The 17,493-nt window shown below is 38.7% G+C and overlaps 4 protein-coding genes across 10 annotated transcripts; 1 reads left to right on the forward strand and 3 right to left on the reverse strand.

Moving 5' to 3' along the window:
• Positions 1–55: 55 nt before the first annotated feature.
• On the forward strand, positions 56–2,776 carry LOC124327509 (phosphoacetylglucosamine mutase-like). The gene is made up of 11 exons (XM_046786463.1): positions 56–306; positions 437–507; positions 584–713; positions 804–899; positions 983–1,376; positions 1,439–1,565; positions 1,644–1,756; positions 1,822–1,979; positions 2,040–2,220; positions 2,290–2,417; positions 2,485–2,776. The coding sequence occupies exons 1-11, from the start codon at positions 56–58 to the stop codon at positions 2,624–2,626; spliced, it is 1,791 nt and encodes a 596-aa protein (XP_046642419.1). The 3' UTR covers positions 2,627–2,776.
• A 291-nt stretch (positions 2,777–3,067) lies between these two features.
• On the reverse strand, positions 3,068–9,976 carry LOC124327501 (myotubularin-related protein 3-like). Of its 7 annotated transcripts, XM_046786443.1 has the most exons (18): positions 9,251–9,970; positions 8,815–9,013; positions 8,567–8,723; positions 8,294–8,502; positions 8,004–8,235; positions 7,758–7,887; positions 7,048–7,400; positions 6,763–6,971; positions 6,500–6,695; positions 6,076–6,429; positions 5,848–5,984; positions 5,589–5,790; positions 5,045–5,521; positions 4,868–4,984; positions 4,645–4,776; positions 4,420–4,523; positions 4,002–4,340; positions 3,068–3,914 (listed from the first exon to the last, which is right to left on the reverse strand). In XM_046786443.1, the coding sequence occupies exons 2-17, from the start codon at positions 8,973–8,975 to the stop codon at positions 4,043–4,045; spliced, it is 3,468 nt and encodes a 1,155-aa protein (XP_046642399.1). In that variant the 5' UTR covers positions 8,976–9,013; positions 9,251–9,970; the 3' UTR covers positions 3,068–3,914; positions 4,002–4,042. The 7 variants fall into 7 exon arrangements, with proteins under 7 accessions (XP_046642399.1, XP_046642398.1, XP_046642402.1 ...); XM_046786442.1 differs by having other exon boundaries at positions 3,068–4,340; XM_046786446.1 differs by having other exon boundaries at positions 3,068–4,340; positions 5,589–5,772; positions 9,251–9,969.
• Positions 9,977–10,208: 232 nt separating this feature from the next.
• Positions 10,209–13,899, reverse strand: LOC124327526 (proline-rich protein 11-like). Its single transcript, XM_046786493.1, has 6 exons — positions 13,792–13,899; positions 13,488–13,728; positions 13,291–13,423; positions 10,919–11,736; positions 10,715–10,842; positions 10,209–10,639 (listed from the first exon to the last, which is right to left on the reverse strand). The coding sequence occupies exons 4-6, from the start codon at positions 11,630–11,632 to the stop codon at positions 10,441–10,443; spliced, it is 1,041 nt and encodes a 346-aa protein (XP_046642449.1). The 5' UTR covers positions 11,633–11,736; positions 13,291–13,423; positions 13,488–13,728; positions 13,792–13,899; the 3' UTR covers positions 10,209–10,440.
• A 1,595-nt stretch (positions 13,900–15,494) lies between these two features.
• Positions 15,495–17,250, reverse strand: LOC124327518. Its single transcript, XM_046786481.1, has 4 exons — positions 17,032–17,250; positions 16,719–16,966; positions 16,266–16,663; positions 15,495–16,217 (listed from the first exon to the last, which is right to left on the reverse strand). Exons 1-4 carry the CDS (start codon positions 17,248–17,250, stop codon positions 15,676–15,678), a joined length of 1,407 nt encoding a protein of 468 aa, XP_046642437.1. The 3' UTR covers positions 15,495–15,675.
• Positions 17,251–17,493: the final 243 nt, after the last annotated feature.

Below are 17,493 nucleotides of genomic sequence, written 5' to 3' on the forward strand. Positions count from 1 at the left end.
TTGAAATTTTTTGCGACTGGAATGTAGGTAGGTCGCAAATAAGGCAAGATAAAGAATGATAACCTTTTCATCTTCATCATTTTCTTATCTCTGTGGCAATCGTGCAATCATTCTCTGGTCTAGATTTCGATCCCCTTCACTTGTTCTCCACTCTCACAACATCAGTCTTTCCAGAATCAATCGTGCAGTGAATTCAGGTGCAGAAATGGCGGATCTTTTGAACAAGTCGCAGCAATTGGGAACAGAAAAGTATCCCCGGAAATCGGAGAAATGGATTCAATATGGTACAGCTGGATTCCGAACCAAGTAAAACATTTTATCTTTAATTACATGGTTGATTTTTATGTGGGATGAATAGGGCACCCCAATATGCTGTTCCCCTAGTTTCTCTATATATGGAAACTTGCTCTGACAGCTTTTTTTTCTTTTAATGTAGGGCAGAAGAACTAACCCATGTCTTGTATCGGATGGGAATTCTAGCAGCCTTTAGATCCATGCAGAAAAATGGTAACTTGATTAATTTATTGACATTGTTATTGTTTTGTTTTTAAATCTACATTCACCTTTTAATACCAATCTATAGCAATTATTGGTGTTATGATCACTGCCTCACACAATGATGAACCTGATAATGGAGTCAAGCTAGTTGATCCCCATGGTGAAATGCTTGAAGCATCTTGGGAGGTAATTGCTACAAAATTAGCCAATGCAAAGTGAGTAAAAGATGTATATATTTACTGGAAACATTTTTTCCCTCCTACTGCCCTTGTACTTCACATTCAATTATCACATGTTTCTTTCAGAAATGAAGACCTGGAATCAACAATGAGCCAAATTTTGGAAGAAAATGGGATCACCATTGGAACAAATGCAATGGTCTATGTTGGCAGAGACACCAGGTATACTTCCTAAGAAACCATGAATTAATTCCCATATTTTTTATGGTGTGTATTGTTAATAACTTTGTTTGATGTCATCTTAGACCAAGCAGTCCATTCTTAGCTCAAGCAGCTATTGATGGTATTAAGTCTGTTCAGGGATGTGTTACTGATTTTGGTGTGGTTTCAACTCCACAACTGCACTTCTTTGTCACTTGCCAGAACACTAATAAAGCCTATGGAGAGCCTAACGAAGAAGGATACTTTAGCAAGATTTCATCAGCATTTAAAGCTCTCAGAGGATCAAACTATGACAATGGTTCTTACCAACATAGTCTCAGTCTAGATGGAGCTAATGGTGTTGGAGCTTTAAAGATGAAAGCATTTCAAGAATATTTGGGCAATTGCATTGAAGTTACTATTTACAACAGTGGAGATGGAAAGCTAAACTATCAGTGTGGAGCAGATCACATCAAAGTATTGCAAAAGCCCCCACAGGTATAGTAACATTATTTTTCATCATTTGCTTTATTATTTTAATTGCATAATGATATTTTCAGAATATGCCACTTGAAGTGGGTACAAGAGCTGCTTCATTGGATGGAGATGCCGACCGCTTGGTTTATTTCTATCTTGATACTCAAGGAAACTTTAAACTTCTCGATGGCGATAAAATTGCCACTCTAGGTATGCCTTTGTCACATTATTATAAACTGTTCAGCTTATTTGGTCTTTTTTTATGCAATATTTTATGTTTCTCTCTAGTCGCTGGTTACATTAAAAAGCTGATCAAAGAAAGTGGCGTGAACCTCAACGTCGGTTTAGTCCAAACGGCTTATGCAAACGGCAGTTCAACTGAATACATTAATAACACTTTGGTAAGTGATTTACGATATAGTTGGTATTTAAAAAGAAAATGTTTTATTGATTAATAAAATCGTAGGGCGTTGAAGTAGCGTGTGTCCCGACTGGTGTCAAGTACCTTCATCATCGGGCTCTAGAGTTTGATGTTGGTGTCTACTTCGAAGCCAATGGGCACGGTACTGTAGTGTTCAGTTCAGCTGCGATGGAAACGATAAAAAATGCTGCCGCTGACGAAAGGTATTTTTGGAGATTGCTTGACACCTTTTTAGTTTTAATTCAACTGTTATATTTTTAAAGTCTGCCTGCTGAACGTATTGCTGCCGCCAAACAACTGTTCCTTCTGATGGACGTGATAAATCAAACAGTTGGGGATGCAATTTCAGATCTCTTATTGGTAGAAACCGTGCTGCATGCTTTCGGATGGGGTGTTGCTGAATGGGATGCCGCCTACACTGATTTACCGAACCGACAAATGAAGGTTGCTTTATACGTTGTATATGTATGTTTAAAATTTAGTTTTGTAACGTATTATTTTTTCACAATGAAGGTTAGTGTGGCTGACCGCAATGTTATTCAGACGGCGGATGCAGAGCGTCGCTGCACAGATCCGCCCGGATTACAGTCTGAAATCGATTCAATTGTAGCGAAATTTAACAAAGGTCGTTCCTTCGTCAGGTAATTGTTTACCATAATTTGATTTTTAAATGTTTTCGTTGTTTACTAATCGAAAATCATAACTTAGACCTTCCGGCACAGAAGATGTAGTTCGAGTATACGCAGAGGCGGATAGTCAAGCCAACGCGGATAAACTGGCACATGAAGTAGCGCTGAAAGTTTACGAATTAGCTAACGGCGTGGGTAATGTTCCTTCACTGCCCAAATAAAAAGTTGAATAGTGCAGTAGACTCAAACAAGTTTAGAAAAAAGATTTCCTCTTGCATTTCGTCATGCAAGACGTTGTTATAGTTGAATTGATATTTTATAGCTCTCTAAAATTTAGTTTTCACTTTTCAAATACATTCCATTTCCCGCTTCTTATTTGCATTTACATTTCCGTCTTCACACCAACATGTTTTCCTGTATTTTTTTGGGGGTAGTTGAGATGGACTGTGTCGGCGTAGTAAGCGAAAAGCTCCTTCGCTATTACTTTTTTTTAGATATGGTTGCCACCCAGAGGTGTGGGCAATTTGTTTGCTGCAAAACAACTTTAATAATATATTTGGGCTAAAATATAGCCTTATAGACCAATTCGTTTTCTTGCATGCGAATGCGGATAATGTTATCTTCTAGTAAGCCGGTACTGTACAATTTAGGTTATCACTTCATGACAGAAGTTCCCATAAACGTTTATTCAGATTATATGATAACAAGTCTTACACCTTTTATAGAACAGAGTAAAGTTTGCGGACCATGGGCTAAGAAATTTGCCACGCTTTAAATGAATTAGAAGACTTTGTTTTAGCCATTATGCCTTTATAAAACAAGGGGGGTTCGAGGGAATTCTGTCCCGCAATAATTTTAGTCAGTAAAGTGGGTACTAGCGAATGGAGAGTATGGGAAATACACTATCTAATGGGAAACGACACTTATATTCATAATTCACATATAGGTAATGTTTGAAGGCAAATGCTACCAAACAGCTTCACTTTCAACACAAATCACTTCCCTCTTTTCTACAATCCCCCTACGAATCGGTTCGATACATATCACATCAGTGGGACCTTGTAAATAACACGTTAACTCATCCAGATTAGCTTACGCCGCGTCACAGTACACTTGAACCAATCAACGACAACTTTTACAAAATTAAAACACTCGCCCTGGTCATTTTCCGAATACAATGCAAAAAAAAAATCGACAAACACAAGACTAGGAATTGATTTTCAATACCGAATGCAAACACACAAATTTTTTGTTGGTTAAAATTGTCTGTAACATTGTTACGTCAAACCCAAGAATGAACGTGTTTGTTACTCGTGGAACGTTCCGAATGGATAGTGGTTAGTGAATGCTTAATCTACAACTGGTCTCAAGAAGAAAATAATAGATTAGCCAATTACACTGTTGGTTTGCCACGTTCTCTTCCCCTTCTGCCTTATACTGGTCCTTCAGCAGTCTTAGCCCAATGCTTCAGTGAAAACCCTCTAAACTGGCCAGACAACAAAGGTATTTCTGCAAACATGACAATCCAAGTCAAGCCAATTTAATTCAGCAAATATAATTTTTATGACTATTTTTAGTTGAATTTTGTTAACCCACGATGTTATGATCCTTTTGAAAGGAAGCTAGTTTGATATCTCCTAGGTAGATCCAGCTGTCACAGCTTTGAATTTGGTGGGTCGTTTTAGTTGACAACAATGGCAGGCACAGGAACCGGTGGCTAAGCTGGTTAGGCTGAAGGCTCTCCCCAAATGTGATCTCGTAGCTGAAAAGTCCGGGTGTTCTTGGAGCGCCCCCAAGCACATTTCTCCATCTTCATTTTCACCGCTTAATGAATCGTAGCACACGTTACACACTCGGACGGGTTGGAATAAATTCTGGTGTGGAAGAGGCAGATCGCGATCGGCACATTCTGAACAAAAGACTTTACCACAATTCCTGGATAGAAAGCGAATGTAAATGTGCGCCTAAATTGTATAGACAAACCCTGTAATAAATAGTAAGGGGAAAAGCAAACCTGCAATGGTGTCTCCTTCTAGCCATCCAAAATGGAGTACTACATCTCATGCATGAAGGGGCAAGATGGTCTGGTACCCACAGGATCGGTGGACCAACAGGAGCCTGGAAACATATTGGGAATCGTGGATTGGATGTGACTTAAATTTCGAATGCTGCTTTCTTCCTTTCCCATAAGGGGAAAGATTTCAAGCTTTAAACCGATGAGGACAGTGAAACTGAATACCTTATCTCCTATCTCTTTTTCGTCAACATTTTCCCACGATGATGGTGAACTATTCAGACCACCGAGCGAGCAATCAGAACTTTCATTTCTACCAGGCGATCCGTCACGACAAGACTCTTCTATCAAACCTTCCTAAATTGTTCACATACGAACTTCCTTTATTAAAAAATCAACAATGACTTCATACGCCACATCAGCTGGCTTAAGAGGTTAAAAGATATACCGAATTTGACTTTGAACTTGAATTTGTCTTTCTACTTGACTTGCAGTCGTGGCAAACTTGACGACAGAGTGCTACTCGGGTCTGATGCAAATCACGACGCAGAGCATCCAGTTCCGCCTTTGAAAATTAAACAACACTATAAATAATGCAAACACACATAAAGGATAAAATGCTTACGTCTTTTGCAGCGAGGATCTGCCCTAAACGAACTTGTTGACGATCAATTGATGGAAGAAGCCCATCCAAATCATATCCAAGGCACGTAGCAGTTGAGTCACCAAGCCGTGTCATGGTCGTCGCAATTGCTTTTTCTTCACCATCATTAAATGTCATTGGTGCTGGATCAGCTTTACTGTGTGTCTGGTTGCGATTGAGAAGATCCCAATTTCTCTTACACGTTGGACAATTATTTAGATAAGAATTCCGGCCGTCCACTTCCGAATCTTCTCCATCTTCTTCACTTGCAATATTTTGTGGTAAACAAAGGGGCTCCTCCAACGGAGATTTTAATTGTTTGGAACGAAAATGGGTCATCGAAGGGAGAGGATCTTGATGTTCCTTATAAGAGGGCTCTTTTACAGGCTCCGGTTCAAGTAACGGAAAGGATTCGCCGGCTTCCATATCACCATCAGATTGATCAAGAACGGTTGTGGGCTAAAAGATGAATAAGAGAAGAATAAGAAGAGGGAGAAAAAAAAAATTTATAATAAATAAATGAAACCATGTTAATTGAAGATTTTCTTTGCCATACTTTGTGTCCATCGTCGACCAGAGTGTCAGTGGAATCTTCCATTGGATTTCTTACTCCACCTTTGATATTAAGATTTTTCCACGCTAACGTGTCAACCATGCTATCTGTCAAAGCTGTTTGTTGTGGAGTGGCGTATCCACTGCTACAAGGACTGCTGCTGCTAAACAAGACACTTGAAATAAAACAGGTATTCGGTACGAAGAAACGTTATCATCAAATACTATCACACCTAGTGTTAAGATTAACAGTTGTGGAATTTTCCCGACAATCTCCAGTCTGGCAGTCGTTGGGCATACTTCCTAATTCGGCTGTGTAAACAGCTGACCAGAAGTACAAATCCCGTACTTGATAAGAAGGCCAAATTGGCTAGAAAAACAACAATCACAAATATTAATGTTTAAACTGTTTGAGTACTTAGCAAATATTGTCAATGTTAAGCGCATTGGATAGTTATTACCTCCTCAGTTAACTCGTACAGATAGTTTGAATATTCGTTGCTTTTTTGAAGCAAAAAGCTCCAGAGGCTGTGGCTACGTTCGGAGATGCGGTGGGAAGTGCGCTCCTGGACTGTGTTGAGCAGAAAAGTGCCGAAGAGGTTTGAGTAAATATGTTGCACCATTTTGACCAAGTAAGCGTGATTAAACTGGAAAGCCGTAGGAAACTGGCTCATCAGTTGGTGAACACAGTCAAGAAACTGTAAGAAAACGGGGCAACGCTCATTCGTATCCTCACAACCACCTAACAACCCACATCGATCGGCAAACTTGTGACCAAACTCTATCCACTCCCGCTGAACAAGAATCTGAAAACCCTGTAATTCAAACGCATTTTGAAAAGATTAAAAACAAACAAACAAAGGAACTATTTAAAAATGTACAAACTTTAACGGTTCGATAAAAAGGGTCAATCATGATCTGAGCTAAGGATACGATTTGAGGCGTTCGGTCCCAACCATCACTGCAATGAACGAGGACCGGTCGACCATGTTCTTCCAAATTAACAGCCGTGTACCACGATGCACGTAGCAAATTTGCCATATGATGAAGCCACCGTGTCGAATCCAATTGTGTGAACCAGCTGTAATGGAAGACAAGAGTAACGATGTTAAACTAACTTAATCCAAAAAGAACTACAATATTCATACTTGGATTGATCAGTAGTAGCCAAATTGCCGATGGCTGACTGACAAAGTGCCCGAAGAAGTAGGAAACTCTTGCGTACAGCATGAATGTTGGCAAGATTCATGAATTCAATGTCACATTGTGGATAATATTGGGGAAACTCGCAACCCCCACCTCGTGCCCGGTTTGCAACAGCAGTTGCATAACTACGTGCGTCCACAATCAGCATTTTCTGTTTCGGTAGATTAAAGGAAATAGAATTAGAAACGAGGAAAAGAATGTCACCATTAAATTAATGAAGAATCTACTTTTTTGTGGCCTTGAGTGAAGCACGAAGAATCTTCACTAAGATCTTTTAGGGAACCACACTCTACGTTGCTCGAGCTACCATTTGAAATCGAAAGTGATCCTTCACCATTCCACTCTTCATTTGTGGAATTCATGTCTTTGTTCGGTGTTGGATGACGCGATCGAAGAGGATTATTAGCGCTGTCGTAGAAACAAGAATTGAGGATTGAGAGAAGCAGGGTTTCATCCTCTTGGGATCGCCAGCCAAGCCAACCAACTTCTGGCTGGGAACAGCGGCCGAGAACGGCCCCATTTCGCTTATGCCGCCAGACTACAGCTGGTAGACGACGAGCACTTCTGAAGGCTGCCACAGCTTATGAAATAAAAAAGGAAACGGCATCTATTAGATTTACTGTTCTGGTTAGAACTCAATATTCATCAATACGGTTAAAGCATTACCAATTAAAACGTTTAAAACGTAGTTATTAAAAGTAATTGAGAAAACTTCATTCTACTATTCACTCTATTCTGTAATGTAACTTAATACAGAAACGAAGAAAATCAATCTTCCACGTCAAATTTCGATTTGCTAGATGTACTAAAGCAATAGAGCGAAACTATGCCCATGCTACTGCTAAACGCTTACGTTACACATGCATTAAATATGGTTAGAAGACTATTACTATTTATGACATTTATGTTTGAGAATTCTATTTCAAATTAAAACTACCTTCTAGCATATCATCCGAAATAGATGTTGGCACTAGCAGATGAGTGGGATAAGATGGACTCAGTTTGAAATCAGCATTAGCCGAGCTGATTCGCCAGGTCACGGAATCATCATAGCCTTGACGTTCAACCTGCAAAAACAAAACAAAACAAAAACAAAAAACAAACAAACAAAAAATCGGATTATTGAATTTGTATGAATCCAGCCACTCAAGAACAAATTAAAATAAATTCCAAGTATAGATACCTCAAATCGGAATAATTTCTCTCCCGTCAAGGGTTGATCATAATTGGATAGATTACGCCACCATGGCATAGTCTGATTAACTGGTGGCTTCGTCAAATGATTTTCATCATCATCACGAGTCCATGCATAGAAAGCCAGAGAAAAAACTTCTTCGGGCTTGCGGGGGAGATTCAAGCTTTGCGATAGCCGCTTAAGCCAGTCTTGGCAACATTCACCATTGACGAAAATTAATCTAAATAAAGATATTAGCATTAAAACATTATAGTAAAAATTTTTTGTATGGCATATACCTGAATGATCTAGCATCTTTGCAGTATAAGTTAATGTAGAATATATCCTTACACTCAATCGATTCAATCAAGCCCAAAGGGACATTTACATCTCTTACACTGCTCTGAGGAGACAAGGCAGGAGGAATGGCAAAAGCTTCTGTGGGAACTTTTTTAGATAGATACAGTCTGTAATTGGAAATGTATAATGTTCCTTCCACAGCTCGGCCCTACATGAACAGTGATATGATTAGAATTTGTATTTTTTACCATTTGAGAAATTGTAAACATTACTTCGTAAATTATATCTTCTCCTGGTAACAAAGGGAATGGTGGTGGGATGGTGTTGGCAGATCCTCCTTCAACCCAGGCTAATTTCTTTGGAAATAGTTCTGAAGGTTTGATGTATTGGATGTCTGTGTCTCCACTACTGCCACTTCCCACACTTAACCTTGATATGTTAAAAAAAATTAGCTTGAAATGTATGTTGTGAATTGATACCTAGTTATTCGGTCAAAGCAGGATGTAAAAAAAGTATTTACCTGAAACTCGATATGCTTGATGATGACCCATTGCTACAAAGAGCTTTACCATTTACTGATGGCTGCTTTATAGGAACTGCTGCACTGTGGAGCCTCGCAACCCCACTTTCGGGTACAGCAGCATATTTAGAAACACTTTCATCGCCATTTACCTGTGCCATGGCATGTAATGGGTTTGCCTCTGATAATTCTATAGTAACTATGTAAAACAAAAAAAATAATCAGACAGAATAACTAATTTGAAGACAACACTTCCAGATAGAACATAAATTTTACTAGAATAAAATATAATAATAAAAAAGAAAACCCAAATGGAATGGATGACATGACCCAATGGAATCATGTGTTTCATTGTTTTCACTTGAGTGAATTGCTAAACTAGGCCAGTAGTGTTGCATGAACTAAGGAATTTTTCTTTTTATATATAATAACTCACCAACTCAAATTTGAGAATGATGAAAAATTTAATAATCTAGAGTTTTCATGTTTCCGTTCACAACCGGCACTGAAATTCCGAATCAAATGTAATCGTGTTTAGTAGACACCCAATGTTTTGATAACTTGAATTCAATCGACTACACTTAATATCTATGTCGGTGTAGTCACGTTCACTCGGCGGAAAATGAATGAAGTTCTTTGTTGATAAGCAATTAAACACAGCTGTTTTACACCTCTACCAATGTACCGACGTAACTGCGAAATAAATTTGGAGCGTTTCGGGTATAAGGAATTGTGAATTTGCTCGACGTAGACAACACACAGCGTAAATCTCGTCGAAAAATTGTTGTCAACATGGCGACCAATGTTTTTCAGATTCTGTTGTAGACCCCTCACAGCCAATCAAAATGAGCCATTCCATTCTTTCTGGGAAAATGTGGAAAAATTAAACAGTGTTTTCTACGAAAAAGACGCAAATTAATAAGAAAATTTTGTGTTGACTTTACAAGTTGTTACGAGAAAATTAAAAAAACTACTTTCGACTTTCGAGCAGGACTGCTGGACTAGGTCACAGTATTTTTCATTCATCGTGATTCGCGAACAGTCGCTTCAAAACCCTTAAGTCAGCCCAACAAAATTAAGGGAACAAAATTTACATGATTGAATGAATTTCACTTTTACAATTCGTATTTAGTAATTACAACCGGTATTATTTTTACAAAACAAACAGAAACGAGAAACTGGGAAAAAATTATAGTCACAATTTACTCTTAATGGCAACACAGGAAGCGGCAAAAAAAAAAAATAAATAATAATAATAAAATAAAAAAAAAATAAATTAAAAACGAACAAAAAACAATAAAGAAAAGGAAAAAAACAATGTCTACTTGTCTATGCGTTTATTTCAGATGCGTACTAGGTTACCGCTGAAATTATGATATGAAAATGGCATCATAAACAATGTACGGAATTTATTCCTCAAACTCAATTGAATAAATGTTTGGCATAAAATTATGGATGGTCATATAAATTTTAACGCAATTATAAGGCGTGTACATTTTAGAAGGGACTGGCCTGCGTAGCTAACTACGCAATAATACGCGAGGATAATAGGCAATGAGAAGTTATACTAAGGTATAATTTCAATTGCACTGACGGTGGGAAAAAAGAGAGGATTCACTTTATCAATTACATGAATTGAACATCGTTTTCCTTATTCTCTTCAGAATCTGGGCTCATTTGAAATGCATCAAAACGCTTAAGCAAAGCGCGTGTCATGACTGGGGTCATGTCATCTTGATCATATATCACATTTGATCGTCCTCCTTTTGGAGTTCCTCCAGGACTTAAAGTTATGGGAAGACGTCGAAGAACATGACGTATTTTACTAAAAAATAAATTTAAACAGATATTGGTCACAGTATTCATTAAAATTATCTATAAATATGTCTCCGTGAATTACCCTTTTGGTGATTTTGACTTAACGGGACTAGTTTCTTTCAACAACGCAGGGGTTTTCTTCAGTTTTACTGATCGGAGAGCTTCAAGTGATATTCGGTGTAACTCGTTCGAGGGTGTCAACTTTGTTAGCTACAAATGAAACAATTTAAAAATGTCTTGGTTAGTATGTCAGTCCAATATATTAAATCAGATTTACTATGCTTACCCTTTCATTCCGTTGAGCAAATGGAGTTTTTTTCAATTTTACGCTGATGATATCTTCAAGACTTATGGCAGGTCTCATCGTTTGCGGTTTCTGAGACGGTTTCCTTACAGCAGAAGTGTTCTTTAAAACTAGTTGGTTTTTTACACCCAATGCCCCAAATGGTGGTGGTGGTGGAGGAGGAGGTGGAGGAGCAAGACTAGTAGAAAAGGGAACTGGAGCAGGTGGAAAAACTGGTAATTGTATGGAAGAAGTAGGGATGTCTGCCAATTGAAGCTTCGATTTATCTAAAAGAAACCCCATATTTGTCGTCTTTTCTTCATTGTTAAGTTTTTCTAGTCTTTCCGTGTGTTCGGCAACTTGCAGCCGAAGGGACTGAATTTCTTCAACATTTTCTTTAAGTTTTTTTTCTAATTTTTCAAGTCTCACTTCTAGATCTTTCACTATAGTAATTTCTTGAGCTCTGCAATCATTGATGATTTGAATGAATTTCACAAAAACATAACTGAAAGCCTCCTTCACAAAGCTCAAAAGGCTTAAGAAAACTGTACATTTTTTAAGTAGGGTGGTTCCTGAAATCAAATGATCAACTAGTAGACCAGAAGGTTTCTTGATTCTGTCTTCATTTGATGGATGCACAAGATTTTGAAATTTTTTCACATTCTTTTGAAACTTTTTGTTCCACTTCTTATTTGATAAATATGGTGGTTTTCGCATTTTAAAAAATGATTATAAAATTGGCTGGCTAGCTAATTCTGCCCACTTCTTACTTATTGTCAATAGCTGTGAATCACAGAAATGCTGGATGTGTTCCCGGAAATCTTCGGGTGTTACTAAAACGCGAAGCGAAACGGCGGAACGCGAAACTCCTAAAACGCGAAACAGTGGTGCGAAACGGTCCCAAAAATTGGGGACCGTTTCGCGGGTCCAATGGCCTAAGGGCATCCTAAAATGCGAAACCATTTGCGAAACCTTTGATTTTTGAAATATAAAAAATTTCCTGTTTTTAAATTTCTGAACGCCCAAGGGCATCCTAAATTGCGGAACTACTTGCGAAATATTTTACTTTTGATTTTTTGAAATTGAAAAATGATACTATTATTTAATTTAAATAAATAATATGAACATCTTGAATTCCACCGTTTATTGTAGTTTGAACAGATTCAAAGAGTAATTGAATAACAAAGATGGGCTTGGTAACAAGTTCTGTTGGTTTCATACATATTTTCGTACAAAGTCAATAATTACAGACTCAGACATAAATAGGTTATTGTTTCTGATATTAAACTGGCCGGTATAGCTATTTGGGCATCAATTCTACACAAAATAATTCGCCGTTGATTGATTTTGATAATGAGTAAGGCAATGAATGCATGTATGCCGCTTTGCACTTTCTCACCCTGGCCATATGGCTGTGTATTTTCCGTCGTCTTTTGTCGAAGCCGGTCGAAGCACTTGGAGCGTGGCCAAACCGAAGTTTCTCTTGCACAACGTCTCGCCATTGCTGATGGATGCTCTTTTATTCGAATGCTCCGGAGCGTTTAGAAAATAAAAGGCTCTTAAACAAAATAACCCCAAAAAATAAATCTTCCATTTTATTATTTTCTTTTTTAATTTGATAGAAAAAGAAATTATATTCCCAAGGACGACATTTTTATGTGTTTGACTCGCAATCAGAATTGATCGGAATAGATTTACTTTGTCGTCTATAACGCTAAATTATAAAAGAAGTGGTGGTCGTGATATGACGAGACCGGTGCTCATCATCATTAACACACACCTGTTGAAATAATATATGTTGGGTTTGAAGCTGTGGGATGATGTGTATAATAGTACCAACCGTGTAGACATTTTAGTATTATATTAATACTTTTTCTTTTTTCTTGTTTTTTAACATCAGTCGACGAGAAAAAAAAGAGGCAAAAAGAAGAAGCCAAAAGAAAAAAAATTAACGATAACGACGTCTTCGTGACTACTTAGTCTCTTTGAAAGGAACTTGTTTTTCTTTTTCTCTCTCGAATAATTTCAACTTTTCTGTTTTTTATTTTTATTTTTCGCTGCTGCTTTTTTCAATGAGACAAACCGAGACAGAGCGTTCCGTGTACACACATTTAAACTCAACTGCCAACATACATATCAAAAGCCAGTTCGGTAGTTAGTTAGTTAGGTTAGTAAGTAGTTAACTTTTTTAAACAATGCACTGAGCCACTAACGTCGACTGTTTCGCGTCTACGGTTTCGCATTTTAGTAAGCCCTCTAGTGCCTAAACTGCGAAACGGTCCCGATAATTTTTGGGACCGTTTCGCACCACTGTTTCGCGTTTTAGGAGTTTCGCGTTCCGCCGTTTCGCTTCGCGTTTTAGTAACACCCGAAATCTTCATAGGTTACTCCTGTTGATGCTTCAAAGTAGTCTGATAATTCTCCAAATTTTGCACTTAACAAACGGTGAATGAAGTCTCTTTGATTATGGATAATATGTGTGGAAACAGACTGGGGAGATCCAACAACCTGAATTATTTGTATATGTAATCATGCCATAATTATCACTGATTTTGGAGATGATGTAACATACCAGGATGAACCGTCCACTCCAGCTCAAAGCAAACTTTCCTCTCTCTAGAGTAATTAGCTTAGGTATTGACAGTAATTGCTTAACACAAAGTGCTGTGCCCACAATCTGCCCCACAACACTGATTCTTCTTTCAATGTTACCTGGTTCACTGTTAGGATGAAAATAGAGAATGGATTCTAGAGGGTCGTCCGATTCAGATTTCGATTTTTCAAAATCGTAAATAAAAAACAACAACAAAGGTCTGAAAATGAAATAAAGGTTATAAAATTAGTGCTTGTATAAATTAGTCCCAGGCCAAACTTACATATCAGAAGAGTGAGAAGACATGAATAAAATATATGTTTGGGAAAAATTGACGGTTACTTTTCAAAACAGCTGAGACGCAAATAAAAGAATAATAAAAGCGCTGTTGCTGAATTTGAAATTTAACAGTGTTGCCTTGGTAAATTTTATAAATTAAAGGCTTGTGACCCGGGTCGTGAAAACCCGGAACGTGTCCCGGTAGAAGGAGAAAACCCAATGAAAGGTGAATAGATTAAATTTTTTTTTCGGGCGGGTTTAGGCAGAGTAATAACTTACCTTGGTCGCTTCAATTCTTATTAAAAAAAAAGTAAATGTACATAAATGAATGTATGTAAAAACAAATAATTCTATAAAGCCCCCCTCTATCGCCCGTTTTGAGGGGCAACCATAACCCGAATTTGGAATTTTAAATACTAGGTGGAAAATTTACAGGCAATTGTAGAGGAACTTCAGTCAGAATTCTCTTACGAGATGACTGTGATTCATAATTACACAAGTTCCCATCCTCAAAAAGTCCGAAAACTGGGACTACGGATAGACGTGGATCGGATGCTGAGTTGCATGTATTTGCAATATCCAACAGGTTTTTTTTCTCTCGGCAGAGCTATAGATGCCTGGTCGGTTCACGGCTGTGTTGGCTTCCCTATCCCGGTTTCAGGGTAAACGTAGTCCGATTTGGAAACTGGAATGAGCGCTCTAGTGAGTGTGTCAGCTACTACGCTCAGCTACTTTTGAGAGCCTAGATGGCTCTGTTTCCGGTTTCCACTTCACAATTCTGACAAGCTCCGCCCTAAAATGTCTGAAAATCGGGGATACGTGTCGCAATCGCAATCGATATCGCAGTCGCGATCGATATCGTAATCGCAATTACACATCAGTCGCTACGCGACCTCGTGTAATTTTAAATTACACTCATAAGTCCATACTCCATCTTCAACGGTGACTTTAAAGCGCCGTAGGCTATGAGAATTTGTTTTAGGTGTCAAAACAGCCTCAGAAACGAAACCGCAGATAATTCGCGGTTGTAAAATTGACGAAAAGTGGATTCCGCAGCCCAGTTTGCTGCGCGCAAAACTGAATCAATGCGATCAATGGGCACACCCATTAAAATAGCCTTGGAAGAAGCAGCCCCACGAGTGGAATGGGCTGAAAAAGATTCAATATCAATACCAGCGTCTTGCAAACATCCCATCGTTTCGGACCCTACCATTTCGGCCCCTTACCTTTTTGGCCCTTTTTAAAAATTTCGACCGGGGCCGAAAATGTCCAAAACTGGGTCCGAAATGGCTTGTTTTAATAAAAAAAATTTAAAGAAAGAAAGAAGTTTGTATTGTTCATTTTGCATTGATATAGGCATAACATTATTATTATGGTGACTCAATCGATTGGTCGTCATAAACTTGGTCATCAATCAACATCCCTATAGACAAGTTCCGGATGCTGAGTTGCACAACCGCTAAATTAGGATCGTGCGCCAACGTGTCCTTTTAACGTTGTGGGGATAGTAGAAAGCGGGTTTTTTATTATTTAAGCATAGAATTACTTATCTAATCTTAGAAATGTTCAGGATTATCGTTGTTTAGAACATTCTGCTTTTTATAGAGTAATTTTAAATGTATAATTCAGCTTAGTTTACCCATTAAAATTAAAGAAAGTCCAAGCCTGGGATGCTGTTTAGTCTTTTCTAACACGGAAGAAGTTATGGAATCCTTCTACATGGTTGTTGGTTCTGCGCATTTGCATAAACATAGGCCAATTTTCGGGGGGCCAGATAGAGCTATTAATCCAGGTGTTTTCAACATAAATGCAAAACGATAAAAGATCATGCAAATCCTCTTCCATCTCAATTTGCTCTTTAATTTTATCGAAAGGCTTTCTGATTTTTTCAGCAGGGAGCAAATTTAAAGATAGAATTGACTGATTTATGACGGCAGCATGTCTTAACCCGAGAATCAGTTCGATAAGATGGGCCTAATCCAAGTTCCTTTAAATGTTTAAACTTAGCTTGCGCAATGTGAAAAGCACACCCCATAAGCTTGACATGAGGCATTAAGCTTTTACAAACTTGCCATACAGCAGCTTCAAAGTCCATGACAAATTCTTCAACCGCCGGTACCATAAGTAAATCCAAAATGTGTGTGAACACAACTCGATAATCGCAAGCCCTTTTGCGTGCCATAAGAACAAAAACAAGGGGGACTTGGGTATCTAAATTGCCATGTCGAATGAATGCATGGATAGAATAAACTTGATACCAAGGTGATGGCGTAATACCAAAAGTAGCGTCGCCGTACCACCTTTTTGCATTGCGGAGCAGCTCCAGTTGACGATCCGTTGCGAATATCAGATGGCGTGCGTAAGTGCACTCAGTCTCCACCACGACGTCACCACGATAGAATCCCGGTTCGATGAATCCACTGTAGGTTTCTATGATATAGCAAAATTGAAATGTTAGTAATTGAAATGGTATATTACCCCAATCAAAGCGAAAGTCGGGTGGATTTGATGGTATATGTAGTCCTCGTCCGCGTTGAACAGCACGGATGACGTTTTTCATTTTTGGCAGTTCTTTTTCCGGTGCGCCATCGAAGTTCTTTTGAAGAATAGGTTGAACCACGCGCCGAGCACTTGTGAACCGCTCTTCTTTCCCCTTTGCCTTTGAATCAGCTACAATAATTTTCTTGAATGACACATCCTTTTTTTTGGCATGCGTGCTTAGTTTTCCCTGGTATGTATGTGCCATTTCGTTGACACACCAGAGCTCCACATTCCTTCGGTTTTGCACGATTGTTACATCGCCACGTCGTTGTTTTAGACGAGGTTTTTTTATACCGTAGCTGTATCCTAGGCCGTCGAATAACGTCAGGGCATTCCTATTAAAAAATTATTTATTATTCTGAAACTCAAACAAAAAATTAAGAGCGTTACCTTTTACCACAATTATACGTATGCCAATTAGGTTGGCGTGTGGTTTCATTCTCATTCTCTGAGTCACTGGATTCTTCGGTTTCTTGTGGCAACACAGGCAACACAGGTGCTCTTCTTAACTGCACAGTTGTCTCAGTTGCTGGGATAGGAATATCGTATCGGCTACTCCAATCAGCAAGTTGTGAACCACCGGCTTGGTTAAACAAGCCAGAAGATTCAGAACTTATATTTGGCAGAACGATGTTACCCTGTTAACATCAAATAGTTTAGAAAGATGACATGAATGAACAATAGACCATAAAATGTATTTTACTTGGTACGTAATTCCAGCTATAATGGGGGATATTAAATCCTGAGGACAAGTGACGTTCATTGCAATCGGCAATTCAAGGGGTAAGTCCTCCATCGGTGAACTTGCTGAAACAGGTAACACGATATTTACTGTGAGTGACGCAATAGTAGTAACTGGTGGCACTGTATGACTTCCACGGCCACGGCTGGAATAAGATGCCGGTTGATCAATTGCTGGCATAGAATCAGGTGGTGTTTCTACATTTCGTCAACGTCCACGGCCACGACTTGTTGAAGCTGGAGGTTGATCACAAACATCGGCCACCACGGCTCTTGGTCGGCCACGGCCACGACTTAATGAAGCTGGAGGTTGATCACAAACATCGGCCACCACGGCTCTTAGTCGGCCACGACTTGATGAAGCTGGAGGTTGATCACAAACATCGGCCACCACGGCTCTTGGACGGCCACGACCACGACTTGT

The sequence above is a fragment of the Daphnia pulicaria genome, chromosome 2, assembly GCF_021234035.1.
Source record: "Daphnia pulicaria isolate SC F1-1A chromosome 2, SC_F0-13Bv2, whole genome shotgun sequence".
In the NCBI taxonomy this organism is placed as follows: Eukaryota; Metazoa; Arthropoda; class Branchiopoda; order Diplostraca; family Daphniidae; genus Daphnia; species Daphnia pulicaria.

Excerpts from the sequence above, each read along its gene's own strand:
- LOC124327518 (XM_046786481.1), bottom strand. The coding sequence starts at position 17,250 with ATGCCAGCAATTGATCAACCGGCATCTTATTCCAGCCGTGGCCGTGGA. Across the intron at positions 16,967-17,031 it reads TAGCTGGAATTACGTACCAA|GGTAACATCGTTCTGCCAAA; the intron begins GTAAAATACATT and ends TGATGTTAACAG. Across the intron at positions 16,664-16,718 it reads ACGTATAATTGTGGTAAAAG|GAATGCCCTGACGTTATTCG; the intron begins GTAACGCTCTTA and ends ATTTTTTAATAG.
- LOC124327501 (XM_046786443.1), bottom strand. The coding sequence starts at position 8,975 with ATGGCACAGGTAAATGGCGATGAAAGTGTTTCTAAATATGCTGCTGTA. Across the intron at positions 8,503-8,566 it reads GAGAAGATATAATTTACGAA|GGCCGAGCTGTGGAAGGAAC; the intron begins GTAATGTTTACA and ends CTGTTCATGTAG. Across the intron at positions 6,972-7,047 it reads TCACTCAAGGCCACAAAAAA|AAAATGCTGATTGTGGACGC; the intron begins GTAGATTCTTCA and ends CTACCGAAACAG.
- LOC124327526 (XM_046786493.1), bottom strand. The coding sequence starts at position 11,632 with ATGCGAAAACCACCATATTTATCAAATAAGAAGTGGAACAAAAAGTTT. Across the intron at positions 10,843-10,918 it reads TTGCTCAACGGAATGAAAGG|CTAACAAAGTTGACACCCTC; the intron begins GTAAGCATAGTA and ends TTTCATTTGTAG. Across the intron at positions 10,640-10,714 it reads AAGTCAAAATCACCAAAAGG|TAAAATACGTCATGTTCTTC; the intron begins GTAATTCACGGA and ends TTTATTTTTTAG.
- LOC124327509 (XM_046786463.1), top strand. The coding sequence starts at position 56 with ATGATAACCTTTTCATCTTCATCATTTTCTTATCTCTGTGGCAATCGT. Across the intron at positions 508-583 it reads TAGATCCATGCAGAAAAATG|CAATTATTGGTGTTATGATC; the intron begins GTAACTTGATTA and ends ACCAATCTATAG. Across the intron at positions 2,221-2,289 it reads TACCGAACCGACAAATGAAG|GTTAGTGTGGCTGACCGCAA; the intron begins GTTGCTTTATAC and ends TTCACAATGAAG.